Genomic DNA, 27,287 nt, shown 5'->3' with positions numbered 1-27,287 from the left:
CCGGCTGTATGTAATAAGACTTAAGATTTCCTGGGGTAACAGTGTAAGAAATAATACAGTTAAAAAATCTAAATATTGTGTTGTGGTCTAGTAGGCCGTTCTATCATTTGTTTACGTTGGAGGGTAAACTTTGTCCTGAGCTTTGTGGATGGCCCAGCCTGGGGCTTTTTCCTCAGTTGACACCTCAAAGATTTGAACAAAGAAATACAGGTCAGTGTTTCTTTCAAGTTCACACAATTGCAGAATGCTTCGCAGGGGTTCAGAAGAGAGAGGACTCCTCTTCCTAGGTGGAGGTCAGCAGACAGCTCAGCAGACATCTGAAATGTGTCTTTGTCAAAGCTGGGACCGAGAGACTGAAAAACAGGCCATCAGACTGTCAAATACCCATCACTAGCTGGCTTCCACCCAGTACACTTTACTGAATTTAGTCACTGTCACTAGCCGGCTACCACCCGGTTACTTAACCCTGCAGTTTAGAGGCTGCTGACCTATGTACACAGACATGGAATCACTGGTCACTTTAATATTGGAACACTGGTCAAGTTAATGTTTGCATTTTGTTTTACTCATTTCATATGTGTATATACTGTATTCTACTGTGTATTAGTCAATGGCACTCCAACATTGCTTGTCCTAATATTTTATATATTTCTTAATTCCATTATTTTACTTTGGATCTAGGAACACAAACATTTTGCTACACCCGTGATAACATCTGCTAAATTTGTGTATGTGACCAATAAAATTTGATTTTGAAATACTTGTTCTGAGTTAAGTCAGCTGTCTCTTGATTTGTGACAATACCAAAACCATGCTCGCGGGAATACTTGAGCGTGGTTCTGGTAATGACTCAAATGTTAGGTCAGTCTCTTCAGGCCTGGTTTCAGTAAACAATAGTGTGTGTAAACTTATGACCCACTGGAATTGTGAAATAATCTGTCTGTAAACAATTGTTGGAAAAATTACTTGTGTCATGCAAAGGAATGTTCTTACCGACTTGCCAAAACTATAGTTTGTTAGCAAGAAATATGTGGAATGGTTGAAAAACAAGTTTTAATGACTCCAACCTAACTGTGTGTAAACTTCCAACTTCAACTGTACAAAGCTGTGTACTACTCCCTTCACAGAACAGCGCAAACTGGCTCTAACCAGAATAGAAAGAGTGGGAGACCCTGGTGCACAACTGAGCAAGAGGACAAGTACATTAGTCTCTACTTTGATAAACAGACGCCTCACAAGACTTCAATTGGCAGCTTCATTAAATAGTACCTGCAAAACTCCAATGTCAACAGTGAAGAGGACACTCCGGGATGCTGGCCTTCTAGGCAGAGTTGCAAAGAAAAAGTCTCAGACTGGCCAATAAAAAGAAAGATTAAGATGGGCAAAAGAACACAGACGCTGGACAGAGGAAGTCATCCCAGAGTCGGCTCTTCGCTGTTGAGATTGGTGTTTTGCGGATACTAACTTCCAGTTGAGGACTTGTGAGGTGTCTGTTTCTCAAACTAGAGAAACAGACCCCGAACTTTTGAACAGTAGTGTATATGTAAACTCGATCTTTGTCTCTTTTTCTCAGGCTTGGCTTGAGCCTCAGTCTCGTGCTCTCGGCTTGTTCATCGATGGAAAGTTTGTTCGCCGTGCAGACAGACAGACATGCAATGTGACTGACTCTTCAGGTAAAAAGAGAACCTACTGGGGAGCTATCCCCTCAGTTTAATATTATTTTTCTGTCTATCTCTTTCTTCCTCCACTAGCCACCGTTTTCTTGTTATATTTTAAATGCCTTGTTCATCAATATAATACTATTTTGACATCTTCCTCTCCCTCCTTAGGTGGTACTGTGTATAGTACTGTGTGTGCTGTGGATGAGGATGTGTCCCTCTGTGTCCTCTGGGGCCAGTGGCTTCAAGGCCTGGAGTGCTCTCCCCTGTCATCTCAGAGCCAAGACTCTACTCAGGTAGCTACACACTGCAATCCTTTACCTCTGTCTATGGTTCACTGATACACACCTTTACCTCTGTCTATGGTTCACTGACACACACCTTTACCTCTGTCTATGGTTCACTGACACACACCTTTACCTCTGTCTATGATCACTGATACACACTACATCTTTTCAACTCGCTCTAGGGTTGACTGAAATACACACTCATAATAATACTTAATTTAAAGTGTTTCTCGAAAATTATATATATATAAATTATGACAACAACTATCCAAAACACAGAACATTGTAAGCAGACAACAATCAAAGCTATGTACAGGTGTCGTCAGGAGAACGGAATTAACATAGGTCCTTGAAAGCCTTTCTGAACAGCTCATTCTTTAGCATGTGCCTTAAACGAGGCCAGAGACTCTCCAGCCCTGACAGTGACTTGAAAGCTGCACTGAGGTCCAGCACTATGAGGATGCTGGCAGCCCCAGAGTCAGCATTCATGAGGTCATTGGCGACCCTTACCAAGGTGCAGTCTCTGTGCTGTGTAGCTCTGATACTGGAAGGGCTAGACACAGCATGTTCAAGAAGCTTACTCAGAAATGGCAGGTTGGAGATGGGCCTGTAGTTCTGGAGGTTGTCAGGGTCAGATCCAGGCTTTTTAAGTACTGTTAAGACTGCAGCAAGTTTGAGCTGAAGAGGGACACAGCCAGTGGTGAGGGACTTGTTGATGATTTCCGTGAAGAATGGCTCCAGTGCAGGTAAGCAGGTCTTTACAAGGGAGGTGGTGATGGGGTCAAGTGAGCAAGTGGTGGTCCTCATTGTTCTAACCAGCTTGGTTACATCAGCTGCAGTGAAGGAGGAGAACCTTGACTCAGGGAGCAGAGGACTGGCTAGATCAACTACAGAGGCTGGAGAGGACAGGATGGTGTTATTAATGTTTTCAATTTTGCTTTGGAAGAGGCACAGGTATTGATTGCATCGTTCTGGGGAGGCTAAGGCTGGAGGAGCTTGCTCACAGTAGAAGACGGCACCCAAGAGTTTCCACTGTCGTTGCTGATCAGTTGGGAGTAGTTGGATGTCTGAGCTTTAAGGCCTTTCTTTTTGTTGCCTTTCTGATGTTGCTCAAACATCTGCACATGTACAGTTCTAGATGACGACCAGTTGCTTTGAGAGAGCGTAAGTGTACCAGGGAGAAGATTTGGGGAAAGACACATTAGGCACGTTTTCAAAGGAGCAACTTCATCAAGTATGGAAGCCAAGGCAGTGTGGTATTGAGCCACAGAGCCAGTAACTGGCAGGTTGGAGATGGATTCAGTAAGATGGCCTGTGTTTGATAGTTTTAAGACTCCTAAACTGAATAGAGTGTTTATTGTGCTGAGTGGGCAGAGGAATAGGTTGGGTGAAGGTGATGAGTTTGTGGTCGGACAGGCCTGGCATAATTCCATCCACGCCTGTGATGCAGACCAGGTCCAGTGTAATGGCCTTTGTTGTGGGTGGAAGAGTCCACATGCTGTTGGAGTCCAAAGTTGTCCAGGACATCAGCCAGGCCAGAAGAGAGACTGCAGTCAGGGGAGTCGACATGTTGAACTCACCAAGCGCTTGCATTTATTTTATTACATTGTTTTTTTTATTGAACCTTTATTTAACTAGGCAATTCAGTTAAGAACCCATTCTTATTTACAATGACGGCGTGGCAAAAGGTCTCCTGCGGGGACGGGGGCTGGGATTAAAAATTAAATATAGGTCAAAACACACATCACGACAAGAGACGACACTACATAAAGAGAGACCAAAGACAACTACATAGCAAGGCAGCAACACATGACAACACAGCATGGTACCAACACAGCATGGTACCAACACAACATGGTAGTAGCACAAAACATGGTGCAAACATCAGATTTGCCACCAATGCTCCTTATAGGACACATCACTGCACGCTATACTCCTCTGTAAACTGGTCATCTCTGTATACCTGTTACAAGACCCACTGGTTGATGCTTATTCATAAAACCCTCTTAGGCCTCACCCCCCTATCTGAGATATCTACTGTAGCCCTCATCCTCCACATACAACACCCGTTCTGCCAGTCACATTCTGTTAAAGGTCCTCAAAGCACACATCCCTGGGTTTCTCCTCTTTTTAGTTTGCTGCAGTTAGCGACTGGAACGAGCTGCAACAAACACTCAAACTGGACAGTTTTATCTCAATCTCTTCATTCAAAGACTCACGTGGACACTCTTACTAACATTTGAGGCTGCTTTGTGTGATGTATTGTTGTCTGTACTGTCTTGCCCTTTGTGCTGTTGTCTGTGCCCAATAATGTTTGTACCATGCTTTGTGCTGTTGTCTGTGCCCAATAATGTTTGTACCATGCTTTGTGCTGTTGTCTGTGCCCAATAATGTCTGTACCATGCTTTGTGCTGTTATCTGTGCCCAATAATGTCTGTACCATGCTTTGTGCTGTTATCTGTGCCCAATAATGTCTGTACCATGCTTTATGCTGCTTCTGTGTTGTGTTATGTGTTGCTGCCTTGCTATGTTGTCTTAGGTCTCTCTTTATGTAGTGTTGTGTTGTCTCTCTTGTTGTGATGTGTGTTTTGTCCTATATTTATATTGTATTTAATTTTTTTTATTTTATCCCAGGCCCTGTCCCTGCAGGAGGCCTTTTGCCTTTTGGTAGGCCGTCATTGTAAATAAGAATTTGTTCATAACTGACTTGCCTAGTTAAACAAATTCTTATTTTCAAAGACGGCCTACCAAAAGGCAATCAGCAAAAAAAAGAAATGTCCTCTCACTGTCAACTGCGTTTATTTTCAGCAAACTTATGTGTAAATATTTCTATGAACATAACAAGATTCAACAACTGAGACGTATTTTCTGGGGGGAATAGCCCTAGTCCTCACCCTCCGATCCAACAGGATCCGGGCTCTTTGCTGGCCATGGCAGAACAATGACATTCCTGTCTTGTAGGAAATCACGCACAGAACGAGCAGTATGGCTGGTGGCATTGTCATGCTGGAGGGTCATGTCAGGATGAGCCTGCAGGAAGGGTACCACATGAGGGAGGAGGATGTCTTCCCTGTAACGCACAGCGTTAAGATTGCCTGTAATGACAACAAGCTCAGTCTGATGATGCTGTGACACACGCCCCAGACCATGACAGACCCTCCACCTCCAAATCGATCCCGCTCCAGAGTACAGGCCTCGGTGTAACGCTCATTCCTTCGACGATAAATGCGAATCCGACCATCACCCCTGGTGAGACAAAACCATGACTCGTCGGTGAAGAGCACTTTTTGCCAGTCCTGTCTGGTCCAGCGACAGTGGGTTTGTGCCCATAAGCGACGTTGTTGCCGGTGATGTCTGGTGAGGACCTGTCTTATAACAGGCTACAAGCCCTCGGTCCAGCCTCTCTCAGCCTATTGCGGACAGTCTGAGCACTGATGGAGGGATTATGCGTTTCTGGTGTAACTCGGGCAGTTGTTGTTGTCATCCTGTACCTGTCCCGCAGGTGGGATGTTCGGGTGTACCTATCCTGTTCAGGTGTTACACGTGGTCTGCCTCTGCGAGGACGACCAGCTGTCCGTCCTGTCTCCCTGTAGCGCTGTCTTAGACGTCTCACAGTACGGACATTGCAATTTATTTCCCTGGCCACATCTGCAGTCCTCATGCATCCTTGCAGCATGCCTAAGGCATGTTCACACAGATGAGCAGGGACCCTGGTCATCTTTCCTTTGGTGTTTTTCAGAGTCAGTAGAAAGGCCTCTTTAGTGTCCTACATTTTCATAACTGTGACCTTAATTGCTTACCTTCTGTAAGCTGTTAGTGTCTTAACGACCGTTCCACAGGTGAATGTTCATTAATTGTTTATGATTCATTGAATAAGCATGGGAAACAGTGAACTTTACAATGAACATCTGAAGTTATTTGGATTTTTACGAATTATCTTTGAAAGACAAGTTCCTGAAAAAGGGACGTTTCTTTTTTGCTGAGGTGTGTGTGTGTGTGTGTGTGTGTGTGTGTGTGTGTGTGTGTGTGTGTGTGTGTGTGTGTGTGTGTGTATAAATAAATACATAAATCCCACACACAATTCAAAATCCAGGCTGTCTAATCAACATGACCAAAGGTTAATTTCCTAAAAAGTCATGAAAACAAACAGTTTCAAAACGGACCCGGTCACATTCTACCCTGACAAAGATACCCTTCCGGAAGGTAAAGATATACTCTACCTTTTATGACCCTAGCGTTTCTGTTTCCCAGGCAACACAGTGGTTGCGATCCCTGGCGTGGGGACAGCGGCCCCTGTTCTCTTATAGCTGTTTGTGGAGGTGGGACTTCCTGCGGGGGTGCTGAATGTGGTGACGGGCAACGTTTTGTCACTGGGTTCAAAAGTGGCTCAAAACCCCCACGTCAGCTATGTCACTTACAGTGGCAACAAAAAGGTGGGCACACACTCAGACCAATTTTTTTGTCGATAGGGGTTATGCTTCCTTTTTGATTTATTTTTCACGTGCATCTTCTTGCACTAACACTTGTCTCTTACTAGCACCATTTTTTTTTTCTGCAAGTAAAAACATTCCTCAATAAAGAAGCTATGACTGTGGTATGCAGTTGTTTTTTCTACCCTCGTTGAAACCACTTACTGACTGTAAGTCGCTCTGGATAAGAGTGTCTGCTAAATGACCAGGATTCTATGTAAATGTAATGGGACCGTAATTAGCTGTGTGAAGTGAACATTTTCTGTTGGCGCAGCAGTGAATTGACAGTTGTCCCACGACAATCGTGTGTGCTTTGGATTGTGAACTTCCTCGTTTTCTCTCTCTCACACTAACTAAAACCTTTCCTCCAGTACTACGCTGCAGTACAGGAGGCCCAACAGCAGGGGGCCACGGTCAGTCACTACATTTACATTTAACATTTTAGTCGTTTAGAAGTCATTTATCCAGAGCGACTTACATGAGCAATTAGGGTTAAGTGCCTTGCTCAAGGGGACATCGACAGGTGTTTCACCTTGTCGGCTTGGGGATTCAAACGAGTGCCCTTTCGGTTACTGGCCCGATGCTTAACCATTAGGCTACCACATACACTGAGTGTACAAAACATTAGGAACACCTTTCTAATTTTGAGTTGCACCCCCTTTTGCCCTTAGAACAGCCTCAAGTTGTTGGGTGTCAGACTCTACAAGGTGTCAAGTGTTCCACAAGGATTCGGGCCCATGTTGACTCCAATGCTTCCCACAGTTGTGTCAAGTTGGCTGGATGTCCTTTGGGACCATTATTGATACACAGAAGAATGTTGAAAAACCCAGCAGTGTTGCAGTTATTGACACACTGGCACACATACACAATCCATGTTTCAATTGTCTCAAGGTTGAAAAATGCTTCTTTAACCTGTCTCTTCCTCTTAAATCCACTTCAATCAGAGGAAGAGCAATTAACAGGTGACATCAATAAAGGATCATAGCTTTCCCCTGGATTCGCCTGGTCAGTCTGTCATTGAAAGCGCAAGTGTTCCTAATGTTTTGTACACTCAGTGTGCAAACTATAACCTGTGAAGTAACCTCCCCTTCTTCTTTACTTTATGGGATTGATGATTCTATCATAACGTGTGAAAACGCGGTCATTTTAACATACAATTATATTAGTGTTTTGTGGAGGAACTTCTCCAGATGCCTTTTATGAAATATTTGACTTGAAGACCATTCAAAAAGCCTACAGCATTTAGTAAACTACAAGGCTACTTCCTGGTAAATGGCGTGTCACTTTCATAGCGTATAGCCCTTAGCACAGGTGGGGGGCATCAGTCACTCAATACCACATAGGCATTTTGCACAAGCACTGCAGTGGGCAAAATAATCATAACATTTCAAACAGACCTGAAGGCAGTAAATCCCATGTAAAGTTCCCAAATACTGCTTCTCGGAATTCCATCTCTTCACTATATGGATTATTTCCTCTTTATTTTTGTAATTTGCATCTTCTTTGTTTTGTACCACCATTTTGTTAGATGTGGTGTTGAGCACAATTAATCAAAAGTACCTTTTTTTCCCAATAAATGCTTGTATTAGCTGATCCAGCCATGTCTCCCCGCCCTCCTCCAGTACTGCCTATCCCCCCACGGTGCTGTGTGGAGTAGCCCCCTCCTGCACCTGTGTGGTGACCCCATCCCCCGGCCCTCTGCTACCCCTCCTCTCCTTCAGGAGCCACGGGGAGGGCGTCACTCTGGGTAAGGAGGACCACACCATACTATTTATATGACCAAACCACACTCACACTAATGAAACACTCACATCTATCCAACTCCATCTATCCATCTGTCTATCTGTCTTGTCAGGGAACCACAGCCCTCACAGCCAGGCTGCCTCTCTGGACTGAAGACCTTCGCAACGCCGTGGAGGCGGCCATTAAAGTCCAACCTGGGTAAGCTCGGCTCTAGGCTGGATTTTGATCAACCAAACGTCACCGACAGTGTCGTCAAGGTCATATGGTACTGGGGCAGTATGGAGGTGTGTTTGACCCCTGTATAATCGCATATCGGGGACACACACCAACAAACAGCACTTAATTGTATTCCAGTAGAGTATGTAAGTGAGCCGTGTTTAATGGTCATCTAGTTTTGTCTCTTGGTCTCCCCCGCACCTCTCTGATTCAAAGGGGTTGGGTTAAAAGCGGAAGATTCATTTCGGGTGAATGCATTCAGTTGTGCACCTCACTAGGTGTCCCTCTTTCCCTTTAATACTAGCAAGCACCACAATCTCTTTGCAGAGCCCTCTGAGGTGTGGTGAAGGCGGCTACGGAGTACATTTAGTGGAGCATTAATCTTACTCTGGGCTCTGTACAGTATGGACTATCGCATATAAATAAATGCCTTCCTTCTCTAATCTCTTCCTCTGAAATGACTGGCATGAGAGGAGTTCGAAAAGAAAATTCATGCGAGTCTGGTACTCTGTGTGATTTTCACTGAGTATACCAAACATTAGGAACACCTTCCTACTATTGAGTTGCATCCCCTATTGCCCTCAACAGCCTCAATTCATTGGGGCATGGACAAGGTGTCGAAAGAGTTCCACAGGGATGCTGGCCCATGTTGACTCCAATGTTTCCCACAGTTGTGTCGAGTTGGCTGGATATCCTTTGGGTGGTGAACCATTATTGATAGACACGGAAACTGTTGAGCGTGAGAGAACCCAGTAGCGTTGCAGTTCTTGACAGAAACCGGTGGGCCTGGCACCTACTACCATAGTAGTAGGTTCAAAGGCACTTACATTTTTTTGTCTTGCCCATTCACCCTCAATGGCACACACATACAATCCATGTCTCAGTTGTCTCAAGTAGAGGGCAACCGATTGATCGGCATGGCCGATTTAATTAGGGCCGATTTCAAGTTTTCATAACAATCAGTAATCCGTCATTTTTGGAGGCCGATTACATTGCAATCCACGAGGAGACTGCGTGGCAGGCTGACCACCTGTTATGCGAGTGCAGTGTCAAAAGGACCTTGTGGCTGCATGGAGCCAAGGTAAGTTGCTAGCTAGCATGAAACTTATCTTATAAAAAACAATCAATCTTCACATAATCATGAGTTAACTACACATGGTTGACAATATTACTATTTTAACTAGCTTGTCCTGCGTTGCATATAATCAATGCGGTGCCTTCATTTATCATCGAATCACAGCCTACTTCAACTTCGCCACACGGGTGATGATTTAACAAAAGCGCATTTGTGAAAAAAATACAACGGTTGCACCAATGTACCTAACCATGAACAGAAATTTGCAATTTGCAAATAAATTCATAAAAAATCCTACAATGTTATTTTCTTGATTTTTTTTTCTCATTTTGTCTGTCATAGTTGAAGTGTACCTATGATGAAAATTACAGGCCTCTCATCTTTTTAAGTGGGAGAACTTGCACAATTGGTGGCTGACTAAATACTTTTTTGCCCCACTGTATGTATGTCTGTGTGTATATATGTATGCGTATATTTGTATGTATACATATATATTTGTTTTTTAAATTGGGTGATTTAATACGTATCAGCTTATTTTGTTCGTCCAATAATCGATGTAGGCATTGAAAAATCATAATTGGTCGGTCTCAAGGCTTAAAAATCCTTCTTTAACCTGTCTCCTCCCTTTCATCTACACTGATTGAAGTAGATTTATCAAGTGACATCAATAAGGGATCATAGCTTTCACCTGGTCAGACATGGAAAGATGTATATTTTCTCTCCTGAAAGTTGGATGAAGAAGAGCCCTGTGGCCCGAGCTCAGTCCCTCTTCTCTCTGGCTGAGACCTTGGAGCTGAAGAGACTGGACATGGCCGTGTCACTCCACTCCCAGACAGGCCTCTTATTGGATGAGGCGGACATGGTGGTGGAGCTGAGCATTGCTCAGCTCTGTGATTGGGCAGCCCGCTGTGATAAGGAAAGGGGCGGAGCTCCGGTGAGACTGTATATTATATATTCTGTCCTATAGTAGTTGCTTTTGTATAACACTATTGGCTGTTTACATGGTTAGGTTCTAAATCTGAGTGCAAAACTCAACGGACACTATGATAGCTTAACCAGGTTGATTTTTCCTAGAGGATCAATACAGCTGCATTAGACAAAATATTTTCCCACCAAAACAAGTGTGTGTGGATATAGATACAGTGCCTTGCGAAAGTATTCGGCCCCCTTGAACTTTGCGACCTTTTGCCACATTTCAGGCTTCAAACATAAAGACATAAAACTGTATTTTTTTGTGAAGAATCAACAACAAGTGGGACACAATCATGAAGTGGAACGACATTTATTGGATATTTCAAACTTTTAACAAATCAAAAACTGAAAAATTGGGCGTGCAAAATTATTCAGCCCCCTTAAGTTAATACTTTGTAGCGCCACCTTTTGCTGCGATTACAGCTGTAAGTCGCTTGGGGTATGTCTCTATCAGTTTTGCACATCGAGAGACTGACATTTTTTCCCATTCCTCCTTACAAAACAGCTCGAGCTCAGTGAGGTTGGATGGAGAGCATTTGTGAACAGCAGTTTTCAGTTCTTTCCACAGATTCTCGATTGGATTCAGGTCTGGACTTTGACTTGGCCATTCTAACACCTGGATATGTTTATTTTTGAACCATTCCATTGTAGATTTTGCTTTATGTTTTGGATCATTGTCTTGTTGGAAGACAAATCTCCGTCCCAGTCTCAGGTCTTTTGCAGACTCCATCAGGTTTTCTTCCAGAATGGTCCTGTATTTGGCTCCATCCATCTTCCAGTCAATTTTAACCATCTTCCCTGTCCCTGCTGAAGAAAAGCAGGCCCAAACCATGATGCTGCCACCACCATGTTTGACAGTGGGGATGGTGTGTTCAGGGTGATGAGCTGTGTTGCTTTTACGCCAAACATAACGTTTTACATTGTTGCCAAAAAGTTCAATTTTGGTTTCATCTGACCAGAGCACCTTCTTCCACATGTTTGGTGTGTCTCCCAGGTGGCTTGTGGCAAACTTTAAACTACACTTTTTATGGATATCTTTAAGAAATGGCTTTCTTCTTGCCACTCTTCCATAAAGGCCAGATTTGTGCAATATACGACTGATTGTTGTCCTATGGACAGAGTCTCCCACCTCAGCTGTAGATCTCTGCAGTTCATCCAGAGTGATCATGGGCCTCTTGGCTGCATCTCTGATCAGTCTTCTCCTTGTATGAGCTGAAAGTTTAGAGGGACGGCCAGGTGTTGGTAGATTTGCAGTGGTCTGATACTCCTTCCATTTCAATATTATCGCTTGCACAGTGCTCCTTGGGATGTTTAAAGCTTGGGAAATATTTTTGTATCCAAATCCGGCTTTAAACTTCTTCACAACAGTATCTCGGACCTGCCTGGTGTGTTCCTTGTTCTTCATGATGCTCTCTGCGCTTTTGACGGACCTCTGAGACTATCAGTGCAGGTGCATTTATACGGAGACTTGATTACACACAGGTGGATTGTATTTATCATCATTAGTCATTTAGGTCAACATTGGATCATTCAGAGATCCTCACTGAACTTCTGGAGAGAGTTTGCTGCACTGAAAGTAAAGGGGCTGAATAATTTTGCACACAAATTTTTCAGTTTTTGATTTGTTAAAAAAGTTTGAAATATCCAATAAATGTCGTTCCACTTCATGATTGTGTCCCACTTGTTGTTGATTCTTCACAAAAAAATACAGTTTTATATCTTTATGTTTGAAGCCTGAAATGTGGCAAAAGGTCGCAAAGTTCAAGGGGGCCGAATACTTTCGCAAGGCACTGTATATATTCACACACAGTTGAAGTCGGAAGTTTACATACACCTTAGCCAAATACATTTAACCTCAGTTTTTCACAATCCCTAACATTAAATCCTAGTAAAAAGTCCCTATCTTAGGGCAGTTAGGATCACCACTTTATTTTAAGAATGTGAAATGTCCGAATAATAGTAGTGATTTATTTCAGGTTTTATTTCTTATTTATATAGATATAGATATTTATATAGATATAGATATTTATATAGATATAGATATTTATATAGATATACATATTTATTTATATATATATATAGATATTCATATAAATATTTATATATATATATATATATATATATATATACATATTTATTTATATATATATATATATATATAGATATTCATATAAATATTTATATATATATATATGACAAAATGAGAGAAATTCAGAAAATCGCATTGTAGGATTTTTTATGAATTTATTTGCAAACTTCCTCTTTGGAGGGAGTTGAAAGTCCATGTTGCCCAGCAACAGCCCCAAAACATCACTGCTCTAGAGGAGATCTGCATGGAGGAATGGGCCAAAATACCAGCAACAGTGTGTGAACCTTGTGAAGACTTACAGAAAACGTTTGACCTCTGTCATTGCCAACAAAGGGTATATAACAAAGTATTGAGAAACTTTTGTTATTGACCAAATACTTATTTTCCACCATCATTTGCAAATAAATTCATAAAAAATCCTACAATGTGATTTTCTGGATTTTTTTTCTAATTGTGTCTGTCATAGTTGAAGTGTACCTATGATGAAAATTACAGGCCTCTCTCATCTTTTTAAGTGGGAGAACTTGCACAATTGGTGGCTGACTAAATACTTTTTTGCCCCACTGTATGTGAATTGAACCATATTGCTGGACTCCTGCCTGAGTATTCGGAATGTAACTAGTACCTTTGGGTGTCAGGGAAAATGTATGGGAGTAAAAAGTACACTTTATTTAGGAATGTAGTGGAATGAAAGTAAAAGTTATCAGAAATATAAATAGTAAAGTACAGATTCCCCCAAAAATGACTTAAGTAGTACTTTAAAGTATTTTACTTAAGTACTTAGACCACTGCTTTTGGAGGAAGAGTGCACGACTGGTAAATAGTCACTTATGGATAGGTCAGTCAGTCAGTCAGTTGGCTAGCTACCGGTAGAGACTTATTTTAGTATTGCAGTAACGTTAAAGGGCTCTGGCTAGTGTTAGCCAGCTAGCTAGAAGGATGAAGTAAGAAGCAAACGTTAAACAGAGCTTGACCTCAGCAGGAGAAAAAAATAGGCTACTAAGTTCTCATCATAACTACATTACAGAGAGTACTGCTGAGGTAGTCTACAATGCATGCAGGAGGAGGCAGAGGAGACAGAGAGAACCTTTGAAGCTAGTCACAATAAGGATTAGCCACAATAGTGGAATTTGCAGTTGGCCTTCAAAATAAAAGGCCCTCATTGAAAGTGATGCAAATGGTTACAAATAGAAGAGTCATTACAAATTTGGACTAAATAATAGTATAGAAGGTTGGAATGGTTTTATATAAATGGAAAAAAATACAATAATTAGTTAATTTGACAAATGTTGAAATCGCACTGTGGATGTTTTACACTTCAGAATTGCATTGGGGACATACTTATATTTCACTGTACAGCCTGACCTATGAATTGTAGATACATTAAATGGGGTATCAGTCTACTCAGTGACACCCACAGAAGACAACTGTGAAGAGATTACACAAATATTAGGGCCGTAGCTCATATTGCCAGTCTCCGAAACCACAGTGAAATGAGCCAACTATTCTGCCCTTGAGTTGCGTTCCCATGCAAAACTAGACAGATAGCTAACAACTAAGTCTTCAATAAAACTCCCAAGGCGTGACTTTTCTTGAATGAATATATTGAAAACGTTTATGTTGTGAAACTGCAAAATACAGAAAAGAATATACTTTAGTATTCAATTCACACCGACAGTAGCTGTATATTATACATTTGAAGTTGCATAAATACAAAGCACGCGCTAAGGTACCATGCATCTGGCATGATGCCAAACCATATAGCTAATTGTTACTCATATGGTAATTGGCTCCTTTCATTACTCTAATAATGTACAACCATTTATGTAGAATAACAAAGCATATTACACTAGGAACAGTAACAAAACTACAGTATTGTATATTTTACAATTCGTTTGCATGACGCACGAGCAAAGTAATACAGCTAACGACATACATGAAAAGCATTGCAATTTGTGAGTAAATGCAACCAACATTGACATGTAAGCAACTCTATCAATAACAAGATTATAACCATTAGCTAAATGCTTGAATTGAACTTACAAACAAATATTTTCAAAGACTGAAGCGTGACAAGAAATAACTTCATTGAAAGACCTGCACCGTAGCGTTGTTTGTAGCTGCTTCTATGCGTGCAGAACAAATTCTCTACTTCCTGTTTGCGTTGTCTTTCTAAGTACCAGAAACATCCACTAGGGGGCAAATAACACCATTGCACACAATGAAAATCCAATTGAACCCTTGTAATAAAATAATCTGTTACCTTCTAACAGGATGGCAGCACACCAACTTAAGTTTACCAGTGAAATTACTATGTGTATTGGACATAAATATTGCACTGTACAGCCTTACAAATGGATTATCGATCAATGAAATGGTCTACTCAGTGACATTCATAGAGCACAACTGATAAAAGTCTAAACAAATATTAGCATCATAGCTCTTATTGCGGAACTTTGACTGTGGGAAATCACCTCCCCATTCAGCCAACTGTGCATACTGACGTTCATATTCAAATAAAATTGTATTTGTCACATGCTTCATAGACAACCGGTGTAGACTAACAGTGAAATGCTTACTTATGGGTCAATTTTCAACAATGCAGAGTTAGAGATTAAATAACAAATAAAATAAAACATTGAAATAGTGACACAAGTAATAAATACAGGGAATAACAAATACAAAATAAATAGTCAAAATAACATGGCTACATATAGAGAGTAGAAATTAACATGGCTATCAATATACAGGGAGTACCAGTACTGAGTTGATGTGCAGGGGTACGAGGCAATTGAGGTAGCCATGCACTGTACAGCCTTACCTATGGATTGTGGATAAATGAAAGGGGGTATCAGTGTACTCAGTGACACCCACAGAACACAACTGTTTAGAGATTACACACATATTAGCGTCATAGCTCTTATTGCAGGACTTTGACTGTGTGAAATCACCTCCCTATTGTGCGTATTGGTTTGTTTCAAACCTGTCCACATGCCCATAGCTGGCAGCACACATGTAATCATAAATTCAGAGTGCAGCTGCATGAGACCTGATCGTAATGCCTGAGGTAACTTTGGGTTAACTTTGGATATACCTATAGGGCTAGTTAGGAACCATAGGTAAATTACACATTGTACATGACAATATGTTAAAATTCCAATAGCTCCTAATTTCAATTACTTAAAAACCTCAAACCAACTTTAAAGTGTAGAAATTCATATTCAAATATTGAAAGCATTTAATGATAAAAACTGAAAGGTGTGCAACATGAAAATATTTTCTAATTTCCATTGTGTAATTATTGATGGTCCCTAACTAGCCCCTGAGACAGGCTATCCAAAGTCAAACCTATTTTGACTCGGTCACACACCAGAAGCTTATTGGCCACCTGCGAACACACACACACAGACGAGACACCCACATCAAACCACAACCAACTCATGTTTGAATTCAGTCATGGCCCATAGACAGGACTCATCTTTAAATCTGCAACATTATGGTGTGTTTGACAGCTTAGGCAGCACCATTGAGGCAACAATCCATTGGAATCCCCACCCAGTTGACTACTTTAAAATTGTGAAAGTATAGTGGAAGCTTTCAATGGCAATGTCTATGCTAAAATTATTTATATCCATTATGAGTCCTCTATCTATATCTATGTCATGGCCGCTAGCATTTTAATGAACCAAATCTAAAACGAGGCCAAATCGGGAAATTCATCCGCCCTTTAAAATAAAAATGGGTCGAGAATGGGCTTCCATACTAACACAATTTTGTTAGACTGTTGGTTTTGTATAATGCTATACACTGCAATCCACACATTGCTAGTTGTGCGCACCGTTACTCCAGTCCGTGTTTTCCTACATACCCTATCTGCCCCAGCTGACTGGTAGTAGTTGTTTACTGGTGGATAGACATGGAGAAAAAAAGGTGGGAACCTGAGAGGTGCTGTATACGGTAATCGAAGTTTTTCCCACATAGCAGTTTATTATGCCATTAAGTTTGTTTACCTAATATGTTTTATTCTGACAGCGGTTATTTACTTTATTTAATTGCCGGTTTTGAAGCTTCGTTGTTTATATGAGCTGTTTTGCCAGATAATCTGAAGACGGGAGTTCTCACACTTTTTAGCAATGTGCTGGAAGCGGGGGGATATTTGTTTAGTGGCTAAACGTAATGTTCACTGGATCCATTTTTTTTTTTTTTTTGGAGTGGGGGGGGGGGTGTTTTTCATGTTGTCGTGGGCTGGCTGTAGCGACTGAATCAGTTCAGAGGAAGGTCGTTCAAATATATCCACGTTTTTCCTGCGCGTATCCAAATTTCATGGGATGTGTTGACATTTTTCTTCTCACGTTTTAAAACTGTGTTTTTCCTGTGATACGGCGAAGAAGTGCAATATTGGAGTGCATGAAACACTCAGCGACCTGTGGATTACAGCAAGCTAGCCAACGTTAGCTAGCTTCTTGGGTCTATAGAAGTTCGGCTACATAACTGGATTTTTGGAAAGAAGAGGACACCCAGATTTCTAAATTATCAAGCATTAATCTTAAAGAATTGCTTTATAATACGGAAATACGGCCTCTGAGTGCCTTTCAACAGTGGAACCTCGTTTATCGTGGAATGAGGCCGTGGCTAGTTACTTTCTAGTTTAGCTAACGTTAGCGGTGTGGGATTTATTTTTTCTCGAATCGGAATACTTTAAAAAGAAAAATCAAACATTAAAGTGAACTATCCCATACAATTGTGGGAAATGACTATTTTTATTCACAAATGTGTCGCCAGAACACACGATCACGCTATTTAGTGGCCATTTTTTTCAGGGAGAACCAAAATCCCAAAGTTAGCTGAGAAGATATTGCTGTTAATTAAGATACAACCACGTTGGACCCCTGGCCCCTTTTTAAGGGGGCTAACTGGACTTAGCTAGCTTGATTTATCTTCTCCTTTTGAAAACTTTTTGTTTGTATTGGATTTCTTAAACGAACTTTGGATATCTTCAAAACACCACACACAGAGAACACACTCGAAGTCACAATGCGGCTTGGGACTTCAGTGGTTGTTTTGGTTACTTTTATCTACATTGGATGTCAGTGTGTCCTAACAAATGGAGAAAGTAAGTAAAGCTATAGTTGTAATGCAATGTTATGTTGCTGACTATACACGCCACATCATTCTACTACCGAATTATTTGTTGCACATTTCTTTCTGCACAACATTTTAAAGTGAATTTATTGAAAATGAATTAAGTAAAGGATTTATTTGCCGTGGTCAGTTGAACAATATGGTTGTTTCACCATTTTGCCACGATTTTACCTTAGGGTGGAAATGTTTCCCATAGTTAAGTTTCTAATATTTGCTTGCAAAATTATTACAGAATATAGTATTGAGGCCTGGCGTTGATTCGTTAACCGGAGGGCCAGATTAGCTCCTGTTACTGGACTATGGTGGTCTTTTACAGCGAATCTAAACTGAAAGTTGCAGGATTCGCTTGCACAAATAGGCAGGCCTCTTCGTGGCGACTTGCTACACACAGTCTCGTTGTAGCAGGACATGTAAATGCATTTAGCCATCTTTAAGGTCCCTGAAAACCCCACAAATTCAGGTTTAGCCTACATTCTGGGTTTGCTCTAGCTAACTTTAGCGATTGAAGAACTAGGTTTTCTGGTATGACGCCAATTAACTATCGCGAGCCGTATGGATGTTGTGCGTTCGATTGAATTATTTACCGGAGGTAGAGGCGAGCAAAACCCTATCTAGTTATTGACTACGGTGTTTATATAGCTTGCTAGCTAGCATCGATTGCTAACATCGCTCCCAAATGCCTAAACGACTATATGGGTTAGCTGCGTAGCTAGATGATATTGTTTACGCTTGTCCATCCCTCAAAATAAATGCCAAAAATAATGTTGACATTCACACCGTCTCATTTCACCATATGCCAGACAATTACTGTGAGGATGTTTACTACATAGTAATTTCGTATTGAAATGGGAGAAACAAAACAAGATTATAGCTGTATATCCTATTCCCTGTTATGAGACATTTTTATTCCTTTTGTTATGCGGGACATTTTGTATGGAAAAACCAGGCAAATCAGTGTTTTTAAATTGTGGCTTGTAGCTACATTTGCAGCTTATTGATAGTTGTTGGCCTGAGAGAAATATAAACCCCACAGTCCCTGTTTTGATCCAAACATTTTCAGATCATGATGAAATCATTTCACAGCATACAATATGATTGTCTCTAATCTTCCATGTTTGCATGACTCGGAGCCATGCATATTATGAAGACCTTGTACAAGATAAGGTGCTATTCCATACATTTTTATTTAATCTACACTACATATTTATTTTCTAGCCATATGGAATATTTTCTAGATGAGTGGACCCGGAGCAGCTTTTTTCAGACTTGACTGTGGCAATGTTGTGCTGCACTGAATTTTGCCTAATGAAAATGTCTAATTTACAGTCTTTGCATATTTCTCTTGCTACAAGACTGTCAGAATTATGCTCTGTTTGCTTCCTTGTAAAGCTGACACATCTCTAGAACGTTTTATCTAGAACATATGAGGCTGTTTGTAAACATTAAGGAAATAACTAGTAGGTATTCCTGTGATGGCCGCATGAAGTGAAAGCATCTGTATCACATCCGGCTGGGATTCCCATAGGGTCCCATAGGGCGGAGCACAGTGTCCGGGTTTGGCCGGGGTAGGCCATCATTTTAAATACAAGGGGCGGCAGGTAGCCTAGTGGTTAGAGCGTTGGGCCAGTAACCAAAAGGTTGCTGGATCGAATCACCAAGCTGACAAGGTAAAAATCTGTCGTTCTGCCCCTTACCCTAGGGAGGTTATGTGGGACGCTAGCGTCCCATCTGGCCAACATCCAGCAGGGCGCCAAATACAGAAATGCTAATTATAAAAATTCAGAAAACAAAACATATTTTACATAGGTTTAAAGAATAGCTTCTTGTTAATCCAACCACGGTGTCAGGTTTACAAAATGCTTTTCGGCGAAAGCATACCTAGCCCAGAACAGAGCCCAATTGACAAATTATTACAAACATTAACCAGCCAAGCAGAAGCGTTACAAAATTAATCCCTTCCCTTTGATGACCTTCATATGGTGGCACTCAGAAGACATTCATTTACTCAATAAATGTTCCTTTTGTTCGATAAAGTCTCTTTATATCAAAAAAACGTGTTTGCACGTTTTCTTCAATAATCCATAGGCTCAAACAGTCAAAACAGGCAGACAAAAAAATCAAAATTGTATTCGTAAAGTTCATAGAAACATGTCAAACAATGTTTATATTCAATCCTCAGGTTGTTTTTAGCCTAAATGATCTATAATATTTCAACCGGACAATAACATCGTCAATATAAAAGGTAAACAAGAAATGCACTCTCTCTGGATTGCACATGAAAAAGCTCTGCGACACGGTAGGGTCCAACTCTCTCATTTATAAGAATAGCCTGAAACAATTTCTAAAGACTGTTGACATCTAGTGGAAGGCATGGGAACTGCAAATTGAGTCCTAAGTCAATGGATACTGTAATGGCATTGAATAGAAAACTACAAAACCAAACAAACTAAAAACTTCCTGAATGGATTTTTCTCAGGTTTTTGCCTGCCAAATCATGTCTGTTATACACACAGACACTATTTTAACAGTTTTGGAAACTTTAGAGTGTTTTCTATCCAAATCTACCAGTTGTATGCATATCATATCTTCTGGGCCCGAGCAGCAGGCCGTTTAATTTGGGCATGCTTTTCATCCAAAATTCAGAATGCTGCGCCCTACCCTAGAGAGGTTAACCCATTGTTCCCCGATAGGCCGCCATTGTAAATAAGAATTTGTTCTTAACCGACTTGCTTAGTTAAATAAAAGGCAAAAATTTTTATAAATGCTACAATCTCAAAGATTTGACTGTGTTACAGTTCATATATGGAAATCAGTCAATTGAAATTAATTTGTCCCAAAATCTATGGATTTCACATGACAGGGTATACAGATATGCATCTGTTCGTCACAGGTACCTAACTTTTTGTTAGGGGCATGGATCAGAACAAGTCAGTATTGGGTGTGACCACCATTTACCTCAAGCAGTGCAACACATCTATTTCGCATAGAGTTGATCAGGCTGTTGAATGTGGACCACATGGTTGTGTGAATATTGTCTGGAACTGGAACACTGTTGATCCAGAGCATCCCAAACATGCTTAATGTGTGACATGTCAAGTGAGTGTGCAGGCCACTGGGACATTTTCAGCTGCCAGGGTTTTTTTTATTACCCCCTTTTCTCACCAATTTTGTGGAATCCAATTGGTAGTTAGTCTTTTCCCATAGTTGCAGCTCCCCTACAGACTCGGGAGAGGCGCAGGTTGAGAGCCATGCGTCCTCCAAAACATGACCCGGCCAAGCCGCATTGCTTCTTGACACGCTGCTCGTTTAACCCGGATAGCCAGCCGCACCAATGTGTCGGAGGAAACACCCGGCCCACCACAAGTGGAGTGGCTTTGGGACAAGTCAATGAATGTCCTTGTGGCCAAGCCAGAGCCCGGTCTTGATTCCAATCGAACATCTCTGGAGAGACCGGAGAATAGCTGTGCAGCGATGCTCCCCATCCAACCTGACAGAGCTTGAGAGGATCTGCACAGATGAATGGGAGAAACTCCAAATACAGGTGTGCCAAGATTGTAGTGTCATAGCCAAGAAGACTTGAGGCTGTAATCACTGCCAAAGATGCTTCAACAAGGTACTGAGTAAAGGGTCTGAATACTTAGTTGAAGTCAGAAGTTTACATACACTTGAAGTCATTAACTCGTTTTTTCAACCGCTCCCCAAATTTCTTGTTAAAATCCCTTAGACAGGGCCTCCCGGGTGGCGCAGTGGTTAAGGGTGCTGTACTACAGCGCCAGCTGTGCCATCAGAGTCCCTGGATTCGCGCCCAGGCTCTGTCGTAACCGGCCGCGACCGGGAGGTCCATGGGGCGACGCACAATTGGCCTAGCATCGTCCGGGTTAGGGAGGGATTGGTCGGTAGGGATCTCCTTGTCTCATCGCTCACCAGCGACTCCTGTGCCGGGCGCAGTGCGCTCTAGCCAAGGTTGCCAGGTGCACGGTGTAGCCTCCGACACATTGGTGTGGCTGGCTTCGCGCTGTGTTAAGAAGCAGTACGGCTGGTTGGGTTGTGTATCGGAGGACGCATGACATTCAGCCTTCGTCTCTCCCGAGCCCGTACGGGAGTTGTAGCAATGAGACAAGATAGTAGCTACTACAACAATTGGATACCACAAAATTGGGGAGAAAAAGGGGTAAAATAAAAAATAAATAAAACCTCTTAGACCTCCCCCTACTTTGTGCAATTTCCGCCTGAAGACCTACCCAAATCTAACAGCCTGTAGCTCAGGCACAGAACCTGAATATGCATATTATTGGTACCCTTTGAAAGAAAACACTCTGAAGTTTGTGTAAATGTGAATTGAATGTAGGAGAATATAACACAATAGATCTGGTTTAGATAAAACAATGGAAAAAAACCATACGTTTTTTATTTTTGTATCTTTAAGACAAGATAAAACAAACATTCAGATAGGATGATGGGGACAATTTCAGTGAAAAAAAATAAGAGGGCAACAGTACTTGTGCAAAGTTTCAGAATGATAACTTCCAAAATGAGTGTGCTTCCCACACAAGTAGCCCAGATGTACCCAAGTGGCCAAATTGATCAAGGTATATATTTTGAAACAAATAACTATGTACAAAATAACAAAATGGTATTCTAACACCCCCCCCCCCCCCTCCCCCTCCCCCCATGGGTAACTATTTACACACTTTCAATATTTGGAAGACCCTCAGTCCTCTAACAAATCAAATGTATTTATATAGCCCCAGCCTAAAATCCTAAACAGCAAGCAATGCAGGTGTAGAAGCACGGTGGCTAGGAAAAACTCCCTAGAAAGGCAAAACCCAGCCAGTCCTCTTCTGGCTGTGCCGGGTGGAGATCAGTGGTTGAAAAGGGTGCAACAGGACAGCACCTTGAGTAAAAATGAGCAGTTTAGGGTTCCATAGCCGCAGGCAGAACAGTTGAAACTGGAACAGCAGCAGGGCTAGGTGGACTGGGGACAGCAAGGAGTCATCATGCCAGGTAGTCCTGACGCATGGTCCTAGGGCTCAGGTCCTCAGAGAGAGAGAGAGAAAGCGAGAATTAGAGAGAGCATGCTTAAATTCACACAGGACACCGGATAAGACTCCCATTCGGAGTCAGTGTCACTGTGAAAGAAAATGTTCAGTTAGAATAGTTTCACATATGAGCCCTTATTCAACAGGTATAATAAACAGATACAGTGCCTTGCGAAAGTATTCAGCCCCCTTGAACTTTGCGACCTTTTGCCACATTTCAGGCTTCAAACATAAAGATATAAAACTGTATTTTTTTGTGAAGAATCAACAACAAGTGGGACACAATCATGAAGTGGAACGACATTTATTGGATATTTCAAACTTTTTTAACAAATCAAAAACTGAAAAATTGGGCGTGCAAAATTATTCAGCCCCCTTAAGTTAATACTTTGTAGCGCCACCTTTTTCTGCGATTACAGCTGTAAGTCGCTTGGGGTATGTCTCTATCAGTTTTGCACATCGAGAGACTGACATTTTTTCCCATTCCTCCTTGCAAAACAGCTCGAGCTCTGTGAGGTTGGATGGAGAGCATTTGTGAACAGCAGTTTTCAGTTCTTTCCACAGATTCTCGATTGGATTCAGGTCTGGACTTTGACTTGGCCATTCTAACACCTGGATATGCTTATTTTTGAACCATTCCATTGTAGATTTTGCTTTATGTTTTGGATCATTGTCTTGTTGGAAGACAAATCTCCGTCCCAGTCTCAGGTCTTTTGCAGACTCCATCAGGTTTTCTTCCAGAATGGTCCTGTATTTGGCTCCATCCATCTTCCCATCAATTTTAACCATCTTCCCTGTCCCTGCTGAAGAAAAGCAGGCCCAAACCATGATGCTGCCACCACCATGTTTGACAGTGGGGATGGTGTGTTCAGGGTGATGAGCTGTGTTGCTTTTACGCCAAACATAACGTTTTGCATTGTTGCCAAAAAGTTCAATTTTGGTTTCATCTGACCAGAGCACCTTCTTCCACATGTTTGGTGTGTCTCCCAGGTGGCTTGTGGCAAACTTTAAACAACACTTTTTATGGATATCTTTAAGAAATGGCTTTCTTCTTGCCACTCTTCCATAAAGGCCAGATTTGTGCAATATACGACTGATTGTTGTCCTATGGACAGAGTCTCCCACCTCAGCTGTAGATCTCTGCAGTTCATCCAGAGTGATCATGGGCCTCTTGGCTGCATCTCTGATCAGTCTTCTCCTTGTATGAGCTGAAAGTTTAGAGGGACGGCCAGGTCTTGGTAGATTTGCAGTGGTCTGATACTCCTTCCATTTCAATATTATCGCTTGCACAGTGCTCCTTGTGATGTTTAATGCTTGGGAAATCTTTTTGTATCCAAATCCGGCTTTAAACTTCTTCACAACAGTATCTCGGACCTGCCTGGTGTGTTCCTTGTTCTTCATGATGCTCTCTGCGCTTTTAACGGACCTCTGAGACTATCACACACAGGTGGATTGTATTTATCATCATTAGTCATTTAGGTTAACATTGGATCATTCAGATATCCTCACTGAACTTCTGGAGAGAGTTTGCTGCACTGAAAGTAAAGGGGCTGAATAATTTTGCACGCCCAATTTTTCAGTTTTTGATTTGTTAAAAAAGTTTGAAATTTTCAATAAATGTCGTTCCACTTCATGATTGTGTCCCACTTGTTGTTGATTCTTCACAAAAAAATACAGTTTTATATCTTTATGTTTGAAGCCTGAAATGTGGCAAAAGGTTGCAAAGTTCAAGGGGGCCGAATACTTTCGCAAGGCACTGTATATGGGGTACAGGGAACATAAGGTTGAATATATTATTATGACCTGCTAGATCTACTGTCTCTTTTATATTATGACAGACCAGCTAGATCTACTGCCATTATTATATTATAACAGACCAGCTGTATCTACTGTCTCCATTTCACTTTGGCCATTGTTGTGGGCCTGCCCTCCCCTCAACAGCCTCAAATAGGCTATTTCATGTGGGTTGGGGTGGGGCGGCAGACACACGCATCTCACATTTCATAACATTACATGTTTATATATTGCTTCTAAAATAAAAACAAAATAATATTTTATATTATTAATTTCAAACAAGGGCATTAGCATGATAAGAACTTACCAGTCCAAAACGATGTCCTCTCCCTTTCAAAAAATATTAATCCACAATCGCTAAATGAATCGTCCTACAACAATCTGTCTCACTTTCCCAATCAATTTATTCTAAAATTGTGTGTATATCTGTATATCTAGACTTAGATTTAGCTTTCCCTGACTTAGTCGCCATACTGATTGTTATATATAAACAGCTGAATCTACGCGTTTACCAAACAATGCAGTGCGTAATGTGTTTCTCTTTCCGGTATGAAACTTTAATAGCGGACGACTCTCTTTACGCTGGAGCTTACTACATGGGTTGGTCTTGCAACACATGAACTTGACCTATTGCCGTTTACCTCAGCTCATTGGCTATCTACCCAGCTAGATTTCAAGACGATCAGTGGTCATTGGGTTAAAATACAGTCAATCAACGAAACAGTGGTCATATCATTGGTGCACAGTGATGTCATTACTTGTTGTCTTCAAATCGGTTTCTTTCAGTCAATACGTCCCGTGAAATGGCCCATCACGTTTGATTGCGTTACAAACAAACCAGGTGATTGCAGTGAAACCAAACATGACTGGTAAAGTCACGTTCTGTGTGGGTTATTTACCTGGAATGTGTCGCCGAAAATGGAATGAGACGGAATTCACGACACAAGCGGTTCACAAAATGTTTCGTGTTAGGCTATAAAAACGGATTTTATCAAACAAAAGATCATTCATTGTGTAACAATGAGCATTGGAATTGCAAACAGACGAAGATCGTCAAAGGTAAACTATTTATTTCAATGCAGTTTGATTGTTACGCCTGTGCTGGTTAAAATATATATTTTTTATGGGGCTCTATGCTCAGATAATCGCATCGTATTCTTTCGCAGTAAATCCTTTTTAAAAAAAATCTGTCAACACAGTTGGATTAGCAAGATTCTAGGCTTTAGATACATGTGAGACACCTGTATCTTCATGAATGTTTAATATGACTTGTGTAGCGATCACCGTATGTTGTGGAATTTCAGCCCGCTAGCGGGTTCCGTGCGCAGAGAGGTTAACAAACTATAGTTTTGGCAAGTCGGTTAGGACATCTACTTTGTGCTTGACACAAGTCACTTTTCCAACAATTGTTTACAGACAGGTTATTTCACTTATTCACTGTATCACAATTCCAGTGAGTCAGAAGTTTACATACACTAAGTTGACTGTGCCTTTAAACAGCTTGGAAAATTCCAGGAAATGGTGTCATGGCTTTAGAAGCTTCTGACAGGCTAATTCACATAATTTGAGCCAATTGGAGATTAACCTGTGGATGCATTTCAAGGCCTACCTTCAAACTCAGTGCCTCTTTGCTTGACATCATGGGGAAATCAGCCAAGACATCAGAAAAAAAGTTGTAGACCTTCAAGTCTGGTTCATCCTTCGGAGCAATTTCCAAACACCTGAAGCTACCACGTTCATCTGTACAAACAATAGTACGCAAGTATAAACACCATGGGAAACCGCTCAGCAAGGAAGAAGCCACTGCTTCAAAACCGCCATAAAAATGCCAGACTACGGTCTGCAGCTGCACATGGGGACAAAGATTGTACTTTTTGGAGAAATATCCAATATACAATAACCCCAAGCATACTTTCAAAGTTGTGGCAAAATTGCGTTAAGGACAACCATGTCAAGGTATTGGAGTGGCCATCACAAAGCCCTGACATGTGTTGGCAGAACTGAAGAAGTGTGTTATGAGCAAGGTAACCTACTGTTACACCAGCTCTGTCAGGAGCAATGGGCCAACATTCACCCAACTTATTGTGGGATGCTTGTGGAAGGCTACCTGCAATGTTTGACCCAAGTTCAACTATTAAAGATCAATGCTACCAAATTCTAACTGAGTCTATGTAAACTTCTGACCTACTGGGAATGTGATGAAAGAAATAAAAGCTGAAAACAATAATTCTCTCCTATTATTCTGACTTTTATCATTCTTAAAATCAAGTGGTGATCCTAACTGACCTTAGACGGGGATTTTTTACTAGGATTTATTGGTCAGGAATAGTGAAACTGAGTTTAAATGTATTTTGCTAAGGTGTATGTAAACTTTCGACTTCAACTGTATATAAATGTGATATAAAAGTTGTTTTTTATTATATCAATTTGCTAAAATGTATATAAACCTGTTGCTTTGTCATTATAAATTGAAGGACTTAAAAAAATCAGTTTTAGTATAAGGCTGTAACATAATGTGCAAGTCAAGGGGTCTGAGTACTTTCCGAATGTACTGTACTGTACATAAGGTCATTTTCTGCTGAAAAGTATTCTGTTTGATGGCATTCTAAAAGAAGACCATGTTCTGTGAAATGTCTTTTATACAAACCCATAGCTAGGATTTATAAAAGAGCCCTAAGCCATTGCGATGCAAATGTTTGTCTGAGAAGTTTTCCCTGGCCTTTCCCTGGCCTTTGTTTTGTACCTTTTTTGATTCTGTATTCTATACAAGTATTTTTTTTGCATTCTGTTTATTAGATTAGAA

The 27,287-nt window shown here is 41.2% G+C and overlaps 1 protein-coding gene and 1 long non-coding RNA gene across 3 annotated transcripts in view; both read left to right on the top strand.

Moving 5' to 3' along the window:
* Positions 1-1,637: 1,637 nt before the first annotated feature.
* On the top strand, positions 1,638-8,153 carry LOC139406843 (uncharacterized). 2 transcript variants are annotated; one of them, XR_011634032.1, is made up of 3 exons: positions 1,638-1,673; positions 1,830-1,954; positions 8,004-8,153. It is a non-coding gene; the product is annotated as an uncharacterized lncRNA (long non-coding RNA). The 2 variants fall into 2 exon arrangements; XR_011634033.1 differs by having other exon boundaries at positions 8,037-8,149.
* Positions 8,154-16,394: 8,241 nt separating this feature from the next.
* LOC139406840 (insulin receptor-like) overlaps positions 16,395-27,287 on the top strand; it is a 118,191-nt gene continuing 107,298 nt past the window's right edge. The window contains exon 1 of the mRNA XM_071149920.1: positions 16,395-17,622. Coding sequence (XP_071006021.1) covers positions 17,544-17,622 — 79 coding nt within the window. The 5' untranslated portion in view covers positions 16,395-17,543. The remainder of the gene's footprint in view (positions 17,623-27,287) is intronic.

The sequence above is a fragment of the Oncorhynchus clarkii genome, chromosome 4 (genome assembly GCF_045791955.1).
Source record: "Oncorhynchus clarkii lewisi isolate Uvic-CL-2024 chromosome 4, UVic_Ocla_1.0, whole genome shotgun sequence".
Lineage (NCBI taxonomy): Eukaryota > Metazoa > Chordata > Actinopteri > Salmoniformes > Salmonidae > Oncorhynchus > Oncorhynchus clarkii.
This window is presented reverse-complemented; position numbering and strand designations above follow the sequence as displayed.